Below are 19,083 nucleotides of genomic sequence, written 5' to 3'. Positions count from 1 at the left end.
GTGCAGTCCGGTAAAAAGAAGGTGCAATTTGATTTACCGTATTTTTCGGATTATAAGACGCACTTTTCCTCCCAAAAATTTGGGAGGAAAATGAAGGGTGCGTCTTAAAATCCGAATATAGCTTTACCTGGGTGTCCTGTCTGTGCGGCGATCGGGCGGCTGGGTGCCTGTGGCTGCGTGCAAGCGGCCAGGTACCTGTGCTTGCCTGCGGGTGGCAGCCGGGTACCTGTGGTTGCGTGTGTGCGGCAGTCAGGTGCCTGTGCGGGCTGCAGTCAGGTGCATGTGCCTGCGTGAGGGCAGTAGCCGAATGCCTGTTGGTGCTGCCTGCCTCTCTGTGCGGGTGGACGGGCGTACTGCTGGCTGCCACTCTGTGCATGCGGGTGGCTGTGCAGCAGGTTTCCCAGTGTGTCCGCGGTCTCCGTTTCAAATGACAGCGCCGGGAGCAGGCGCGTGCGCAGATGGAGCTCTTGGATGAGAGCTCCATCTGCGCATGCACCGCTCCAGACGCCATCATTTGAACTGGGACCGCGGACACGGACACCGCACTGGCCTGCTGCACCACGGACCCCGCCGCGCCTGCCACTATGGACCCCGCCGCCAGCACAACCTCTGCCTCCTGTGACCCCACTTCACCACCACTGCTGCCCCCCTAAGGTAAGAGAACACCGGAGTATAAGACGGACCCCATTTTACTTTTTTACCTTTTTTTATGTCTAAATTTGGGGTGCGTCTTATAATCTGGTGCGTATTACAAAGCGAAAAATATGGTAATTTGTTTTCTGCTGGACCCTTATTGTATCTCGGCATTTGCCCACCCTGCCAGTTCTTTGGTGGGCAATTTCCAGCATTACTATAGAGCACCATGCTAGTGTTTATATATACTCGCATCATTATAAGGTGGGCTTCAGATGCTTGAGAATGCCTTGGATCAGATCTGTGATATGTTACTGCAATTGATAAGAGTGGTCCCTTTTATTCTTCTGCATTTAATCATCTTGTGTTTCTTCCTCAGCTGACTTAAACAATGTGAGATTCTCGGCGTACAGAACTGCCATGAAATTAAGGAGACTGCAGAAAGCTCTGTGCTGTAAGTACTCGGACGTGCTCATTGTGTTCCCCTGTCGTACACTCGCTTGCTTTCCAGTCCTTGCTTTTTCCTACATGAATTGACTTGCAAGTGTTTAACAGCTAGTGAAAAAAATCTGGTAGTTGTTGTGCCTCATAAATAAATTACCCACAGCAATGCAGCAGCTGGTTAATGATCTTTAGATTCCTGATTATATTTTCGGTTCTGTAATTGAGGTTGGCGTTAACATTTGTGCACTGAACTTTGCGATACACCTAAACAATCAGATAACACTTTATCAGTTTTATGTCCCACTGTTTTGTCTCGGTCTCAAGGGAGAGCCATTACCAATCCTTAAAACTAGGGAACGTAGTTTTGTCTTATGTCTAAGAAACGGATTTCAGCCAAGGATAATGGCTTCATTTCCCGAAGAAGTAAAGCAAAATGTAGTCAACCGCAAATGCATAGACTTAAAGGGCCAGTAAACCTGATATACAGGTTACACTAGGTGGAAGATATTGAAGAAACCTTTATATGAAGATGCTCATAAACTAAATTCCCTATCAGAATGTATTTGGAGTATGGAAGGAAACCCATGCAAAGACATGGAGCACATACAAACTCCTTGCACATGTTGTCCTTTGGACACTTCTTCAATGTCTTGGTTGCATCGTCTCTGAACCTGATTTGGAACGTCGGTGCACCGCACCCATGGCCAACTAAATCCTTCATCTGTATCTGGACTGATGAGTTTGACCACTCTTGCTCTTTTCTCAAACACCTATGCCCATATCTACCAAGCAGTTTGGACCTGATTTGGGTGTAAACTGACCATGAAAAAATTGAAAGCTTTGCAAAAAAGAAAAGCCTGTCAAAAATTGTTCGGTTATTATTTTTTGGCATATTTGCCAAATGTTGAAAAAGTGGGCATAAAGTACCTGGGCCTAGTCATGACAGTTTTGATAGTTATTAAGCTTACGGCAAAAAATGTCACAAATGTTGGTGCAAATTTTCACCAACTCATAGGTATAAATGTCATTTTCTGATTTTACATCTAAGTTGTATGGGCTTTTTAACAAATTTGAAAAAAGTTAATAGAAGTAAATTGAGCCAAATTGGTGAGTCTTGATAAAGTGCCCCACAGATCAGCGCTTTCTTGTAAAGTCGCCTAGCACACAATATTGGGCAGGGTTTTAAAGTTATGCTTGATTAAAGGGTCCTGGTCACCAAATTTTTCCCTATTAAACCCAAAAATATCACCTTCTGCAGCTCCTGGGCTGCATTCTATGAAGGTGCACCTTGTTGCTGGCCCCCTTTTCAGACCTCCAAAACAACTTTATAAAATATTACCTTTTCATATGCAAATTAGTTTGGTTGGCCAGATGGGCAGGCTGTATTTCGCCTTCTGTCCCCCCTCCTGCCGCTGTTCGCCGTCCCCAAGTCTTTATTTACATGGATGACGACGGCCCCGTCATCCTCCACGCTGATGCCAAAGTCTCGCACAGGTGCAGTTAGCAGAGGCCACTATCGTGGGCTTGAGCATAAACTATCCCTCTCGCGCGCCGGTGATGTATTTGCGCAGGCTCGAGATTATGGGCGGCGCTGTGAATGACCTCACCAGCGTCATCCTAGTACCCGCCCATAATGTCGAGCCTGCGCAAATACATCACCGGCGCGCGAGAGGGATAGTTTATGCTCAAGCCCACGATAGTGGCCTCTGCTAACTGCACCTGTGCGAGACTTCAGCTTTAGCGTGAAGGATGACTGGGCCGTCGTCATCCATGCAACTAAAGACTGGGGGATGGCGAACAGCAGCGGGAGGGGGGACAGAAGGTGAAATAGAGCCCGTCCATCTGGCCAACCAAACTAATTTGCATACGAAAAGGTAATATTTTATAAAGTTGTTTTGGAGGTCTGAAAAGGGGGCCAGTAACAAGGTGCACCTTTATAGAATCCATCCCAGGAGCTGCAGAAGGTGATATTTTTGGTTTAATAGGGAAAAATCTGGTGACAGGTTCCCTTTAATTACGGGCCGTGTATGAAACTGTATGACATACATTTCATAACAGTACATTGGCAAATATGGTTTTAGATTCTCCTGGCGTAAGCAGAAAGTATAGAAAAAAGCAGGGCATGAAGAGTTTTATGGCTCATTTTTGCTTCAGCTTTTGTGTGCTAAGGTATCTTCTGGATTGTTTGTTTGCAAATAACTACTTCAACGTACTCTGTTCCAAAAATGTCTGGCCCCACATAATCCGAGGGGAGCGTGATCTCAGAAGTACTTGCTAAAACTGAAGAATGTCCAAGACAAGGGCGAGACAGCAGGAGTGTAGCCTCAGTGATGGCCTCCCTAAAAGCCTATAGAAAAGGCATGAACATCTGTACGGGTGCCATACGTGTGCTTTCTTATTGTTGTAGTGTATTCACCTGAGGGAGCCGGAAGGCTTCTCTTAGTACAGCACAGTAAAAGCATTCGCCCCTTTCAGTCGTTCACTTCTGCGTTGTGTAGACATTAGATGTCAGGCAGGTAGTGAAAGCTTCCTGGGGGGAGGTCGACATGCTATTACCATGGCAACCAAAGATTTTCTGGGACCATGATTACCACTGCCATGGCAATTCAGTGATTTTGTCCACTCTATAAATCAAAACTCTGGAGTTTGCAAGTGTTTCTAGCTGTAAACGTGTAATTAAGGGATAATGTACCAACGTCTTCATGGATTGTTATATCCTGTTGTGTTTTCTGTGAAGTCTTTCATGTTTTTATTTTGTTGCATGTTCTTTAGACCTTTGAATATTAACGCTGATCTTTCTTCAAGGTCTGAAACTTTTCCCACCAGCATTAATAGAAAATTGTTTATATGATATGTGTCATTCATTTGTCTTCACTTGCAGACTCTACAGTTGTGAGCACAAGAGGTGTTGATGCTAGTGGACCAGCGTAGTTTGCAAACGTTTGGCTTCTTTATAGGGTTTGCAAGTGTATGCAAAATACACCCCTCAACATTGCAACCCCAACTAGAAAAAGTTATGGAATTGTAATCACAGGACAGATAGATATGTTAATCATACGCAAATTATAAAAAAAATAGAAACAATATATTTAAAACATCTCGATTTTTAATTATCAAACATGAGTACCACGCACAAAAAAAACCAAAAACCCCACTCACAAACCTTAGCTAAGTTATTAATGGTTGAGGAATGATCTACGACACTGAATGCACTTGGGCATACCAATCATCAAGATCTGCTTCTGGCAGCTCCTTTTGCAATTGCTGATCAATGATACCACAGATGTGCTTTATGAGAGGTTTGTAGACGTCAGTGACATGAGCAACATGCGGCTTGGCATTGTGTTGAAAACAGCTCCTCGGACACTTTGGAAAGATGACCATACCACTGATTCCTCAAACAAATTACTGTAACACAGAACTGCTTATGTATCTGGAATGAAGACTGGAGGGGTCCGGCTAATGTACATTATGCCACCCCACACTATAGTACTGTACCTCTTAATGACATTTCCCACGTGTTCTTCAGACCAATCTCTAGCAAACATTACATCCAAGATAAAAGTTGACTAATCGCTAAAAAGGGTAGACCTCTATTGCCTTCTTACTCTGTACCATGATAGCCTTTGAGAGTGGTGGTTTGAGGTTAATGGAAAAACCGAAGCTGGACATCTCGCTTGTAGCCCAGTGTCGGTCAAGCACCGTCTGATGGCTTCTGTAGATACTTTTTGATGCCTTTGGATTAGTAAGTGACGTCCAATTTCACTTGCAATACAGATTGGATCACTTGTAGTCCCAAGAGATGTTTTTCTGTAATTTACTATGAGCAGCCTTTGTGGCCTAAATATGCTTCCATGGCCTGCAAGGTCTCCAGTCTTGTCTCTCATTGTGCACATTTGGGATATCATTGGTCAGCAATTACAAATGGAGCATCCAGAAATGGATTTTGAAGATTTTTGGGCCCAAGTGTTGCAGAGCTTTCTTCAGATAACCTTTAGAAATATCATTAATAGCATGTACAGTATGTGTGCGTATTTCTGTGCGTGACACTCATGCTTGATACTTAATCGAGAGGTTTTAAAAATGTTTCCATTTCTTAATCATTTCCATATCACTATCATGTCTATTGATCACGTGTTTTCCATAATTCCACGACTTTTCATTCTTGGTGTTGCAATTTCAATGTTAAGGAGTGTATTTCATGAAATTTGCCAGCAGCAAAGTGGGTGTTTTTGGTTGGAAGTTTTGTCAAGATTTTTATTTTTAAAAGTAGTTTGTTGTTTTTTTCATATATAACCTGTGTGATAACGAAAGGGCATGGGGTTGTAATTGCTATACAGTGGAACCTTGGTTAACGAGAACAGTCCGTTCTGGGAGTGTGCTTCTAAACCAAGTTACTCGTTCAGGAAACCAAGATTTCCCATAGGAAGTCATTGCAATGCAGACAATTCGTTGTACAACTTGTTAAATGTCCCATCCTGGTGCACTATTGTGCCATTCCACACACGTACACACACACGCACAAACACACATGCACAAACACAATTATACTCACCTTACCTTCCGTTCCCTCGCCGGTCTCCTGGAACTTGCAGTTCGCCCGTAGAAGACGTGTATCTGGTAACCAAGGTGACCGATGCCGGACCTTCCGCACTCAGCAAGCTGACGTCAAAGGCAGGAGCCGCTTGCCTCTGATTGGCCAGCGCACTGCCTTTGAGTAGCGCCTGACAGGGGAAGTTCCTCCCTCATCGCGATGGTTACCGGATACACATCCTGTGGAGGGAGGACCTTCCTCTGTCAGCCGCTACTCAAATAAATCAAATGGAAAACCGGTTTTAAATGCCGCGCTAAAAACCACAGATGCTGTAGATAGAGATTGCCTTTATTTCACAGTTCTATGCGTTTCAGACACATCTCAGTCTCCTTCCTCAGGAAAAGAAATCATATTTTTCCTGAGGAAGGAGACGGAGATGTCTCTGAAACGCGTAGAACTGTGAAATAAAGGAAATCTCTTTATCTAAAGCATCTGTGGTTTTTAGCGCGGCATTTAAAACCGGTTTTCCATTTGATTTATATGATAACCTGCTTTCCGGGGCCGCTGCTAAACCACATAAAACCACTCATATGCGATCATAGGGGGTTGTGACTGGCACAACCCTACCAGGTGAGTGTATCTCTTTCTGTTCTGTCTCTCTACCCTCATACCGGGTAAGACCCTATTGCGCTTTTTCCCCCCTACAGCCGCTACTCAAAGGCAGCGCGCTGGCCAATCTGAGGCAAGCGGCTCATGCCTTTGACGTCAGCGCGCTGGGAGCTGAAGGTCTGGCATCGGTCGCCTTGGTTACCCGATACATGCAATTTTGCGTGTTTGTGTGTGTTTGTGCGTGCTTGTGTGTGTTTGTATGCACTGCAAGAGCGGGTCAGAGCGCGGTGGATGTACGGAACCGGGAGTGTGTGCAGTGAGTATTTTGCTCGTACAGCAAAGCTTTCTCATAAACAAAGTTACAAATTTACAGAAAGCCTTGCTCGTTAGGCGAAATACTCACTAACTGGGTTACTCGTTAAGTGAGGTTCCACTGTATGCCACCAAGATTACTCTAATATGAATACTAGGCCGCAGGAAATATTACTCTCATCCAGGAAAAGCCATAGGAGGTATAAGAATTCTGTAAAGTTGGATATCCCTAGCAAAGTATGTTTTGCTTAGAGCTTTGGTAATTCCTCGGGCTTTTATGAAATTATATTCAAGTTTAGTCTGCTTTTCTCTGTAGCCCTCAGTCCATCAGGGGCTGACTTATTACTGAGTTTAGAAAGGTGTTTGAGCTGCAGACCTCCTTCACACGTCAATGTTTCATCCCTTTAAAGACAGGGCGATTTTTTGTTTGTTTTTGCGCTTTCTTTTTTTCCACTTATTCCAAGAGCCATAACTTTTTTTTTTTTTTAATTTTTCAGTTGATATAGCTGTGTGAGGGCTTTCTTTTTGTGGGATAAGTTGTACTGTTGAATGACCCCATTAAATCATATGATAAAGTCAATGCTAAGTGGGACAAAAATTCCAAGTGTGGCGAAATAAGAAAAAAAAAAAGTGGAATTCTGCAATTATTTTTTATTTACAGTATACATTTTACCATAAAACTGACCTACTGTTATGCTCTGTGTCAGTACAATTAGATACCAAACATGTATAGTTTTTGTTTTATTTAAGTGTTGAATAAAAAAATTCTGAAATTTTGAAAAAAAAAATGATGCTTGTGTCAGGATGTTCCGAGAGCTGTAATGTTTTTAATTTTTTGGGATGTGGAGCTGAGTGAGAGCTTGTTTTTTGTGCTCCAAGCTGATGTGTTTATTGATATGGTTTTGTGGTATATATGATGTTTTGATTGCCTGTTATTGCTTTTTTTTTTTTTTTAAGGCCGAAAAATTGCAATTCTGGTGTTTTTTTTCTTTTGTTTTTCTTGCTGCTCTGTTTAGCGATCGGAATTATTTTATATATTGGTAGATCAGACTTTTCTGAAAGCATTGATACCAAATAAGTGTGGGTTGTTTTGTTTTTGTTTTTTTTGTTTTCAGTAGGGCAAAAGGAAGGTAATTTAAACTTTTGATTTTATTTTTTTCATATTTTTAAAAGCTTTATACATACTGCTTTTGCTAGTCCCTTAAGGGGACTTGAAGTTGAAATCATGATCTCCTATGGATGGAGACTTGTAGCCGGCGTTTACATGAGGATAATCATGACAGACAAAGGGGTCATCAGCTGACCACTGACAGTCATGACAACCCCTCACCATCCCATGATCATGTCACAGGAGCGCTGATTGGAGCAGGGAATGACGTGCCCCCCTGCTGACACGTGTTAAATCCCACTGTTGGAGAGTGACAGCGGGATTTAACTGATTAACAGCCACGGGCAAATCTCTGATCCATCCATAGCTGTGAGATCAGCCATCATGTGCAGGGAAAGACCATACCGAGCCAGCATCAAAGGTAGGGAGACAAGCCATGACGAACATAGCACGTCATGGGTCTTTAAAGGTTACATGTATGTGAAAATATGATACCGGTATTGTCAGTGTTTTAGATCAGTGTTGCCCTCAGTGTTTTTCATGGATGGATCATTAACTTAATGAATTACAAAGCTTCTCCTATATTTTGTGATGTTGATCACGTACGGCACAAGGATGGTACTCTGATGCCACCTGTGTGCTGTACGTGTTTTTCACGGACCTATAGATATGTAATTCATGCTGTATTCTGCACGGACACATCTATGTAAAATCTAGTAAATCTATGTATGTAAAAGTAGTGGATCTATGTAAAAACGCGGACATGTGAATAACACCACAGAATATGTACGTGTGGCATCTGGGAAAGAGACTGATACCCCATTTATTGGAAACACGAATGTGTAAATGTGTAAAGGAGGCCTTTGATGGAGAAGGTGCAAAAAAAGTGTCTTTTCAACTACCAGTACTTGTCTCCAGTTGGTGCTATTTATGGGGAGGTAACATCCTTTTTCCTGGTGATCTATAGTAGGACACATCAGGGAGGCTGATATCTAGTTAGTGCTCAGTGGGGCAGGAGATAATTTGGGTTTTGTGCCTGGATGTATCGGCTTTGCATTTGTCTTGTTTTCTGTTCACCGACAATGGAGAAGCCCTGTTTTGATCCGAACGTCAGTGTCCCTGTTTTTGACTGCAGTGCTCCCATTTTTCCGACTGCTGCACTTTTAAAACCTAGAAGGGGTGGGAAATGGACTTTTCATGATTTCTTTTTTTTACATATATGCAGATTTGAAATTTGACATAATGATGGTGAAGCTTTAACCTCCATCCGTTTCATAGCCTGGTTCTAGCGTTACAAGTTGTTTTTTTTTTCAATCCTTTGAATGGAAGTAGCCTTTTTTTTTTTTTTTTTTTTTAATCCTAGGGTAGAACGACCTTAACTAGTTTCAAAGATTAATTTAGCCAAGAATCAGTGCTTGATGTTTGGCTAGAAAGCCTAGAGAGTGCATACAATTTTGTAGCGATGGAGATCAATACATATTCAAGGCTCTCCTGTATGTTTTATGAGTTGGAAATCCACTACTTAGTACTCTTCATAGCTAAACTGAGGTTATCCTATATCCTTATTTTCAATGTGTCTGGTGCCGATAGGCTTGATGGCCTGGCAAGACCTAAAAATTACATTTGATTTGGCTCAAGTAAAATATATCTTTGTACCGTGTTAGCCAGTAGAGATAAAAAAATTTGTTTAAAAGAACAGAGAGTCCTCAGTGGTTGATACCTTTTAATGGCTAACTGAAAAGATGGTAATAATTGCAAGCTTTCGAGACTACTCAGGTCTCTTCATCAGGCATGGTATAACACAAAATCTGAAGAGTCACGTGACTCTTCAGATTTTGTGTTATACCATGCCTGATGAAGAGACCTGAGTAGTCTCGAAAGCTTGCAATTATTACCATCTTTTCAGTTAGCCATTAAAAGGTATCAACCACTGAGGACTCTCTGTTCTTTTAAACAAATTTGATTTGGCTGTCAGAAGGCTTTGAACTATTGTATTAGATATATTTTTTTCCCAGTGCACAGATGAATAGAAAAAGTAATGTCTGTATGTTTCTGTGCACGCTCATTCAGTGAGGAATGGCTGCCCTGACCAGTTTATATATTGTACTTGGCTCCTTGTGATGAGAATGATTGCGATGGTTATTTATTGCCTCAGCCCTTTTTACTATTCAATATGGCAATAAAAACCATAATAATTTCCCTCTGTACGAAAGAGTTATGCACGGCTTTTGCTGAAATGATGGGAAAATGTGGGCTGTTGAATCCTACGCTGCAAGGTAATGTGCAATAGAAGCAATTCATTTGGTACTCTGGCCAAGAGCAATATTTATAGGGTGTGGGAATGTGGTCCTTTGTTTGCATTGAAAATGACTCTTATTCACTATTATGTAACGATATACTTACATAGAATGGGGTTTTGTGCATATTTGTGGTTCAATGAGTAATAGCAGATTTATATATATCAGCTCAGAAAGGATGACCTATGTTTAATATACAGCAAATACTGAAATATTTCAGCAGTGAAGTGAACATATAGATTGTGAACCTATAAAATAAATATATACTCTGGAACGCTCAACCTCAGCATATCAGACTCTCCCCTACCGTGGAAAGCTTAAAGAGGAACCTCAAGACCCACCTCTTCCAACAAGCCTACAACCTACAATAGCCCTCAGTCCAGTACACCACTGTGCAACCAGCTCTGTCCTCACCTATTGTACCATCACCCACTCCCTGTAGACTGTGAGCCCTCACGGGCAGGGTCCTCTCTCCTCCTATACCAGTCTGTTTTGTACTGTTAATGATTGTTGTACGTATACCCTCTTTCACTTGTAAAGAGCCATGGAATAAATGGCGCAATAATAATAATAATATATATTATATAATATTTTTTTTATTTTAACAAGGCGTGAAAGGAGTGAGCCTTTTTTGTTCAAGGATTAGTTTTACTCAACCGGAGAAACTAGTCTTGGTATTCTGGGATGAAAGGGTTTGAAGGCAACTCAAAATGGTGGGGTCGCCCATCTCTCAAGGATATTTCAACCCACTCACAAAACAGTTGATGGTTTACTTGGAACACACAGCTTTTATAGTGTTTTATAGGAGGGTTCATCTCCTAAATGTTTCTACAACAGTTTGTTACAAATGAGCAGTGGTTGGATTGTGGCGGCTTTTACTCTGAATGAACAAAAATCAACTACAAAGCCCTCTACATGGGTCTTCACTGCCGCTACGCTGACTTCAAGCATGTACATACGTTTCAGTCAATTTGGGTGTACTCTCTTCAGTTGGGCACTTGTCACAGCCAAATATGATTCTTGTGGTTTCTAGTCTTGATTCATTCCAGCTCTACTCTTGCAACTGCATCAGTCACATATCCCTATAAAACCAGAGGACTCGATTTCCAACATGCTTGGCACGAATTATAAACCTTATTTATATTCCTCAGTTTTTAGCTAAGAGAAGGTCAGAGTGCAGCTTACCCTGTCCGTGCCCGGTCATTCAGGACCCGAGTCATGGACGTGGTACTCTAGGACATCTCTCGCAGTTGCTATTCTAGACACATTTTGTTCTAAACCATGCTGAGTTCACTAAAGGGAAAAAACACTTTGTGCTAATCATCTCAATGTATATTAAACATCACAACATTGCCAGAAATGGTCATCCATACAACAAAGTGAATCACCCATGTGCCAGTATATGAGATGTTCTGCAGTGACACTAACTTGGCATATAGAGAGCTAAAAAGAGAGGGCACAATGGGTCCTATCCAAGTATGCAACATACCATATTATCCTATGTGCTCAGCTTGTAGTAAAATGCTTGAGCATGTAACCAATGGCTGCTGCTGTAACATGGGCTCCACGAACCAGCAGAGGATGAATCAGTTTGGGAATGTGTCTATTGATCTGCGCTGCCATCAAAGGATGAGTTATGCTGTTTTAAAAATGTCTGAGTTAACACGTTTTTGAAATCTGTCTTCTTCATCAGCACTTTAAACAGAAGTCCTAATGAATAGAGATGAGCAAACCCGAGGTTTGGTTTTCGAACCGAACACCAACTTTAAAAAAAACAGCGCCAGATTCGGCGTTTGGATGCTTTACATGCAAACGGAACTCCCATGAGCAACGCTGTGCTCAGGTACGCTTGGTGCTCAGCCCAGTGCGGGGCTCTTGCAGTGCTTGAGTGGCGCACACTGGTGGTAACAACAGCGCGACCACATGTGGTGTGTACCAAAAAAAAAACCCCCATCCACCCTCCCAGGAAGTATTATGCTTATGGCTGGCAGTTTGAGTCCGCCCACATACAGCCAATCAGTGTTTCCGAACCTCCTCGGGCCAAGTTCCGACACATGGAGGTTCGGTCTTTTTGCTGCCAGCGAACCAAACTTCCAAAAGTTCGCTCCTGTTTACTGATGAAGAAGTTGGAGACTTTGAAACGCGTTGACTCAGATATTTTTAAAATCGGCCAACTTGTCCTTTGACGGCAGCACCGATCAGTAGACACATTCCGGTTCGGATTTAACTTGGCAGATAAACATTTACATACAGTATATAATATACATGTGCTCGGCAGCATTATAAATGTCTGCCTGGGGAGACCTACTTATAAGTACAGGTGTCTAAACCGGAAAATAGATGCTGAAATTGTCAGACTCTAAAACAATAGAAAATGAACAGTCTTACCCACTCCCAAAGTTTGATCCAAATTGAGGTCTACATTTACTCATCAGATGCTCAATACTGTGACACCAGGCCATCTGCAGTGTAGAGGTGAGTGACATTGTTGGTTTTTGCAGGACTGCAGGGACCGAGCATTGTCACCTATGATTTGCAGCACATGTTGCTGTACAACAACCCTGACATACATTAAGTAGCAACCCAAAAACATAGATGTGTATATATGCATTTCATCCGCTCTTGACAAGTGAGTCATGCACATAACTGTCAGGGGATCCTCTTCTATAGCTCATGAAATATTGTGTGTTTAGCAATGGTTTTGTATAACAGCCAGATATATGCTTAGTATCTTACCGGTTAATACTACGTCGTTAGGTATTGGCTAATAACTGCTGAAATACTAAACATTCTGTATGTGTAGCTTAGCACAAGTGCAGCGTATAGAAATCCGTGAAAATGACTTCTCTCCTGTTTTCTGCTTCACTTGTATTTCTATGCATTTGCATGTATAGTCGAACAGATGGAGATAGCTTTGTTAAGTGACAAGCCCATAAAAATAGCCGCGGCTGCCAAGAGATGTCTTGGAATTGGAAGCCCTGTGTGTAACAGCTTTAGGGAGAGGTGCTCTCGGGTGAATTGAGATGAGGTACACGGCTCACCTCGTTGTCAGCCTCACAGAATAAAGATTCATTGGAAAGGTGAACTCTTGGTAATCTGGTTACAGGGATACAGTCATATATTAACGAAGTCACCAGCGTGCTGGAGGCAGAGAGAGTTATATCCTGCCAAATAATCTCCTTCACCTTCACTGGTAGTTGCTTCATGCCATACATAAATTATTTTAGCCTGGGGAAATATATATTCTGTCCCCTTGACAGTGGAGGTTGGATTAAATCAATACTGAGGCATTCACTCTTCGTATAACTACGTGTAAAAGGTGTTCTGATATGGAGGGATTTTTTTTTCTCTCTTAAGCATTGTTGAAGGCTTTTTTTTTTTCTTCTGCAAACCAGGATAAGTCTTCAGAGGTTCAGAAACAAGGAGCTTGGGATTTAGTGCCTCAAAACACTTAGAGTAACATTGATTCATTTTATCAGGTGAATGTGTTATCTTGCCGGGTGTATTGATGGCTTTACATGCTTAAATATCTAGTATGATTGAGATATTCAGCCATGTACAACCCCTGGCAAAAATTATGGACTCACTTGGCTCTGAGGATGTTCATTCAGTTGTTTACTTGTGTTAAAACATCACAGACATGTCAGAAAACTAAAGTAATTTCAAATGGCAACTTTCTGGCTTTAAGAAACACTAAAAAAAAACCAAAAACATGAAAACATAATGTGTAGCCAATAACTTACTTTTCAAGATCAAACAGGGGAAAGAATAATGGAATCGCCCTGTATATTTTCATTCCCAAAATGAACACCTGCATCAAATAAGATCTACCCGTTAATCTGCATCTAAAAAGGAGTGATCAAACCTTGGAGAGCTGTTGAACCAAATGGACTGACATGAATCATGGCTCCAATACAAGAGATGTCAATTGAAACAAAGGAGAGGATTATCAAACTCTTAAAAGAGGGTAGATCATTACGCAATGTTGCAAAAGATGTTGATTGTTCAGTCAGCTGTCTAAAATCTGGACAAAATACAAACAACATGGAAAGGTTGTTAAAGGCAAATATACTGTTAGACCAAGGAAGACCTCAAAGAGTCAAGATAGGAAACTTAAATATGTCTCTAAAAACAGGAAATTCACAACAAAACAAATGACAAATGAATGGGAGGAAACTGGAGTCAAATGTCTGTGACCGAACTGTAAGAAACCGCCTAAAGGAAATGGGATTTATATGCAGAAAAGTTAAGCAATAAATAGATGACTGCCTGAAGAGAACATGTAAATTCCCATAGTCATTGATGATAATGGGCTGCATGTCAGGTAAAGGCACTGGGGAGATAACTGTCATTACATCTTCAATAAATTCCCAAATTTACATTGAAATTTTGGACACTTTTCTTATCCCATCAATTGAAAGAATGTTTGGGGATGATGAAATAACTTATCAAGATGATAATGCATCCTGCCATAGAGCAAAAACTGTGAAAACATTCCTTGAAAGAAGACACATAAGGTCAATGTCATGGCCTGCAAATAGTCCGGATCTGAAACCAATTAAAAATCTTTGGTGGAAGTTGAAGAAAATGGTCTATGACAAGGCTCCAACCTGCAAAGCTGATCTGGCAACAGCAATCAGAGAAAGTTTGAGCCAGATTGATGAAGAGTACTGTTTCACTCATTAAGCCCATGCCTCAGAGACTGTAAGCTGTAATAAAAGCCAGAGGTGGTGCAACAAAATACTAGTGATGTATTGGAGTGTTCGATTGTCTGTTTTGATTTTCATGATTCCATAATGTTTTTGCTCATAATTGAGTGATTCCATAATTGTTTTCTCCGTTTGGTCTTGAAATCATTTTTTTTTTTTTTGTGTTTCTTAAAGCCAGAAAGTTGATATTTGAAATTACTTTACTTTTGTTAAAAAAAAAAAAGCAGATCAGACATGGCACACAACTAAACAACTGAATGAACATCCTCAGAGCCAGGTGATTCCATAATTTTTGCAAGGGGTTGTACTCTGCCATGACTCACTCCTCACAAAGGATGTTTGCTATGTGTCTTTTTTTACATGTGTCAAAAAAAAGTTGAAATCTTAGTCCGATGGTAACGTTGCGTGCAAAAAAGTTAATAGTCCACGTCTGCTGCTGATTTTGCAAATAACACAGGTCTACAAAAATATTTTTTGTAATCCTCGCAGGTGACTTTGTCCTTTTCTGAATCATCTTTTTGTCCTGATTTCAAAAATGTATATAGTTTTTCTGTAGCACGTATAGTTTCCATGGAGCAGCATCATTATTACAAGGTATAGGAAATATACTGGCGACATTAAGAAAACATTAATCTAAATATCAGGAAAAAATGCTTCACCTTACAAAACAGACTGTCCTTGATACGATTTTTCAGGGTTGTCCGTATATAACATCCAACAGTAATCTGCCATCATTGAGTCATTCCAAAAATCCTGGCAGTGGTGTTCCATTACTTTATAGGCCTGGTGATACCGCTCACCTTGTTCATCACTTACAGCCCCAAGATTTTGAAGGAAGAAATCTAAGGCTATGTGCACACTTTGCTTTTTTTTTTTTATGCGTTTCAGCAGTGTTTTGAGCTGCAGCTTTTTAATGCAAAATTGCATGCGTTTTGATTTCCTGGCAAAGTTTTTGGAAAATGGGGCTTTCTTGTGCGCATGATGCATTTACAAACGCTGCATTTTATTTGCGGAAATTTTGTCAAAATCCCTGCGTTTGAAGAAGCAACATGTCAATTGTTTTTGCCATTTTGGCAGCGTTTTAATAACATTGAAGTCAATGAGAAATGTCTAAACACATTTTTTTGCTTTTTACTAGCGATCTGCATGTGTTTTTGACATAATAAACGCAGGTATTTCGGTCTCTGTCTCTGTCCATGTCGGCCTCTCCCTCCCACCCCCTCTCTCGTACTCACCGATCCACGATCACCAGCGCTGTACTGCACAGCGTTTACACTGTGGGGGCTTCTCGTCTTTTGAAAATGTCGGCCGCTCATTAATCCATCACGTATTCCCTGCTTCCTCCGCCCACCGGCGCCTATGATTGGTTGTAGTCATACACTCCACCATGCTGAATGACAGTTGTCTCACTGCAACCAATCACAGCCGCCAGTGGGCGGGTCTATATCGAGCAGTTAAAAAAAATAAAAAAAAACAAACGACGTGCAGTCCCCCCCCAATTTGGATACCAGTCAGAGTAAAGCCACACGACTGAAGGCTGGTATTCTCAGGATGGGGAGCTCCACATTATGGGGAGCCCCCCAGTCTAACAGTATCAGCCAGCAGCTGCCCGGAATTGCCGCATCCATTAGATGCGACAGTCCTGGGACTCTACCCGGCTCATCCCGAATTGCCCTGGTGAGGTGGCAAACATGGTAATAAGGAGTTACTGGCAGCAGCCCATAGCTGCCACTAAGTCCTAGGTTAATCATGGCAGGCGTCTCCCCGAGATACCTTCCATAATTAACCTGTAAGTTAAAGGATTTTTTGGATGTGTGTGTTTATTTTCTTTGTAATGAAAGACAAAAAAAAAACCCCCCTCTTTCACCACTTTATTAATCCCTCAAAAACACCTCCAGGTCCGACATCCACGCAAGGTCCCACGACGCTTCCAGCTCTGCTACATCGGAAGCTGACAGGAGCGGCAGTAGAACACCACTGCTCCTGTGAGCTCTATGCAGCAACTGAAGCGAGTCGCGCGTTCAGCTGTGCTGTCACTGAGGTTACTCGCGGCCACCGCTCTCAGGTGGACGACTGCAGCTGTGGCCGCGAGTAACCTGAGTAAAAGCACAGCTGATCGCGTGGCTCACTGCAGTCATTAAGGGGATTTGCGATCACAGATGAGTCCTTCACGTGTGACCGCAAATCAGGCTGCCACACAGAGCCTCGCGATGTCTGACGTCATTGCTGCGGACTCCTGTGTCCTGGCTCTGACCTTGGAGGTTCATCTGAGTTAATGACCGCACAGAGACACAGAGCCGCGGGATGACAATTGGGTGCAATTCATCAGAGTTCTCATCACCCGACTCTGTCTGTGTTTTCTGTCAGCGGACATGTAGCAGAGCTGAATTGCCGGGCGAACGCATTGACAAAAATGCATCCAAAATACATGCATTTTGGATGCATTCTTTTTGTCAACACGCAGCGTCACGTCTGCCAGAGGGTGCGTTCTTTTCCGCACTGGTCAGGACGCAATGTGTGCACATAGCCTTAATGTGAATGCAAAAAATGCATTTTTAGAGACGTGACATCCAAGACACTGGTATGCATTTAGCAGTTCCTCAACATATTCTGGAGATTTATTTTTTCCTATGACATTTTCACAGATCCACTTGAAGCTTTTCCAAGATCTCAATTCCTTATCATTTAGAGTTCCTCAAACACATCATCTCTCACAAGCTCTGTGATCTGAGGACCAACAAATACCCCTTTCTTCAGTTTTGCTGGTGACATGCTGGAGAATTTCTGTGAAATGTATGGGAACCCCTGTGAATTTGTCTTTGTCATGGCTTTCAAAAAGTTTTTAATCAATCACAACTTTATATGTAGTGGAGGAAGAAAGATTTTTGTTGGAGCAACTAATGGATTATGCTGAACATTGGCTCTACCTGCAGCATAGATATTTCTCTGTCCCCAATCACTACGAACATAATGATCTACTGCATTTCTACTGACCCATAAACACAAGAAGCAACAATATTTTGTGAAAATTCTTTGCATTCCCATTAGCAGACCAATCACTTTCAAATCTCCACAGATATTCCATTGATGATACTTATATTGTATAGCATCCAAAACAACTGAGATTTTCATAACTTTCCTTTAGATGACATGAGTGAGCAATAGGGATTGATGGTTTCTTTTTTTTCCATTGTGAAGCAACACTGCTTTCAAACTATCTGGTATGAGTCAATAAATAATCGCCAATCTGCAACAAAATACTCTTGATTCCGTTCTTCAGAGAGGCCATTCACATTGTTACAGTACACCATTGGTCCATCGCCTGTAAACAATCATGAAGAAGATTCTTGTGTTTCAACCTAAATGCAAGAATTTCATCTTTAGCTTTTGACAATGAAAGGTCTCTGATTAGATCATTTAATTCATGTTGAGTTCTGGCTGCTCCATCAGGTACATTCTCATCTTGACTTGAGGTCTCCATGTCTTCGTCAGTAGCTTCAGCTCCATAGTCTTCATATTCTACTTCATTTTCATCCAATCCAGACAACGGTGGTACAAGAACTGACAAGGTACCATCATGTGAAACTGGCATAATCGCAGATTCAAGTTCAAGATAATGAATCTTGTGTTTCTTTTATAGAAAAGCCCTTCATTTTATAAAACAAAAGTAGAAGTCACCACTATGATTTTTCAGTTCTCTCCAAATCATGGGAACAGCAAATGGCATAACCACTTTCTTCATATTCAGCCAGTCACGAAGACCATTTGAAGAACTGGAGCAGATCACATGAGGGGCCCAGTATACACTGAAAAAGCAGAAATAACGTAGTAACAAAAATCTCAGAAAATTTGTGATCAAACAAAACTAAGCATATGTTTTGATTTTTTTTTTTTTTTTTTTGTGTGTTGACGAGTGTAATGATCATAACACTTAATTAGGGGAAATATATAAATCTATATCTGTGTGTATGAGAAAAAAGATATGCAAGATCCCGGTCTGGCATCTTGACCAGGGCAGTGTGAACTTCCTTAGTTGGCTGTCGAATGCCAGCATTCTAAGTGCCTCATGTGATTACCACTAATGATGAGCAAGCTTGTAGGGGCTCAACTCGAGAAAAATGCTTGAGTCCTCATTGACTTACATTATACTCAATACATGAGTCGAGCCCGTAAAGTGTGTCCGATTGCTTGTTATAAGTACTGAGTACCCGAGCATGGTAGTACTTGGTCATCACGAATTACTAGCCCTCCACAATGTCACAATATCGAGTAAGGTCTAATCACTAGGCCTCACACGAAGACTTGACATACGCCCCGACATGTCATTTGGCTGACCATTTCTCACAATTTCCCAATATGCATGAAGACTTTGTGTAACCAACTGTTTTTCTATATGGGGAGATATGAGCTAACCCTGACGACAGTTTTTTATGGCAG

At 41.6% G+C, this 19,083-nt stretch overlaps 1 protein-coding gene across 11 annotated transcripts in view; it reads left to right on the top strand.

Moving 5' to 3' along the window:
* Positions 1-19,083, top strand: part of DMD (dystrophin) — a 4,177,531-nt gene that overhangs the window by 3,987,565 nt on the left and 170,883 nt on the right. For all 11 annotated transcript variants that reach the window (XM_075336500.1, XM_075336497.1, XM_075336505.1 and 8 more), the window contains one exon: positions 1,013-1,087. In XM_075336500.1, coding sequence (XP_075192615.1) covers positions 1,013-1,087 — 75 coding nt within the window. The remainder of the gene's footprint in view (positions 1-1,012; positions 1,088-19,083) is intronic.

Source organism: Anomaloglossus baeobatrachus, chromosome 2 (assembly GCF_048569485.1).
Source record: "Anomaloglossus baeobatrachus isolate aAnoBae1 chromosome 2, aAnoBae1.hap1, whole genome shotgun sequence".
Taxonomy (NCBI): domain Eukaryota; kingdom Metazoa; phylum Chordata; class Amphibia; order Anura; family Aromobatidae; genus Anomaloglossus; species Anomaloglossus baeobatrachus.
This window is presented reverse-complemented; position numbering and strand designations above follow the sequence as displayed.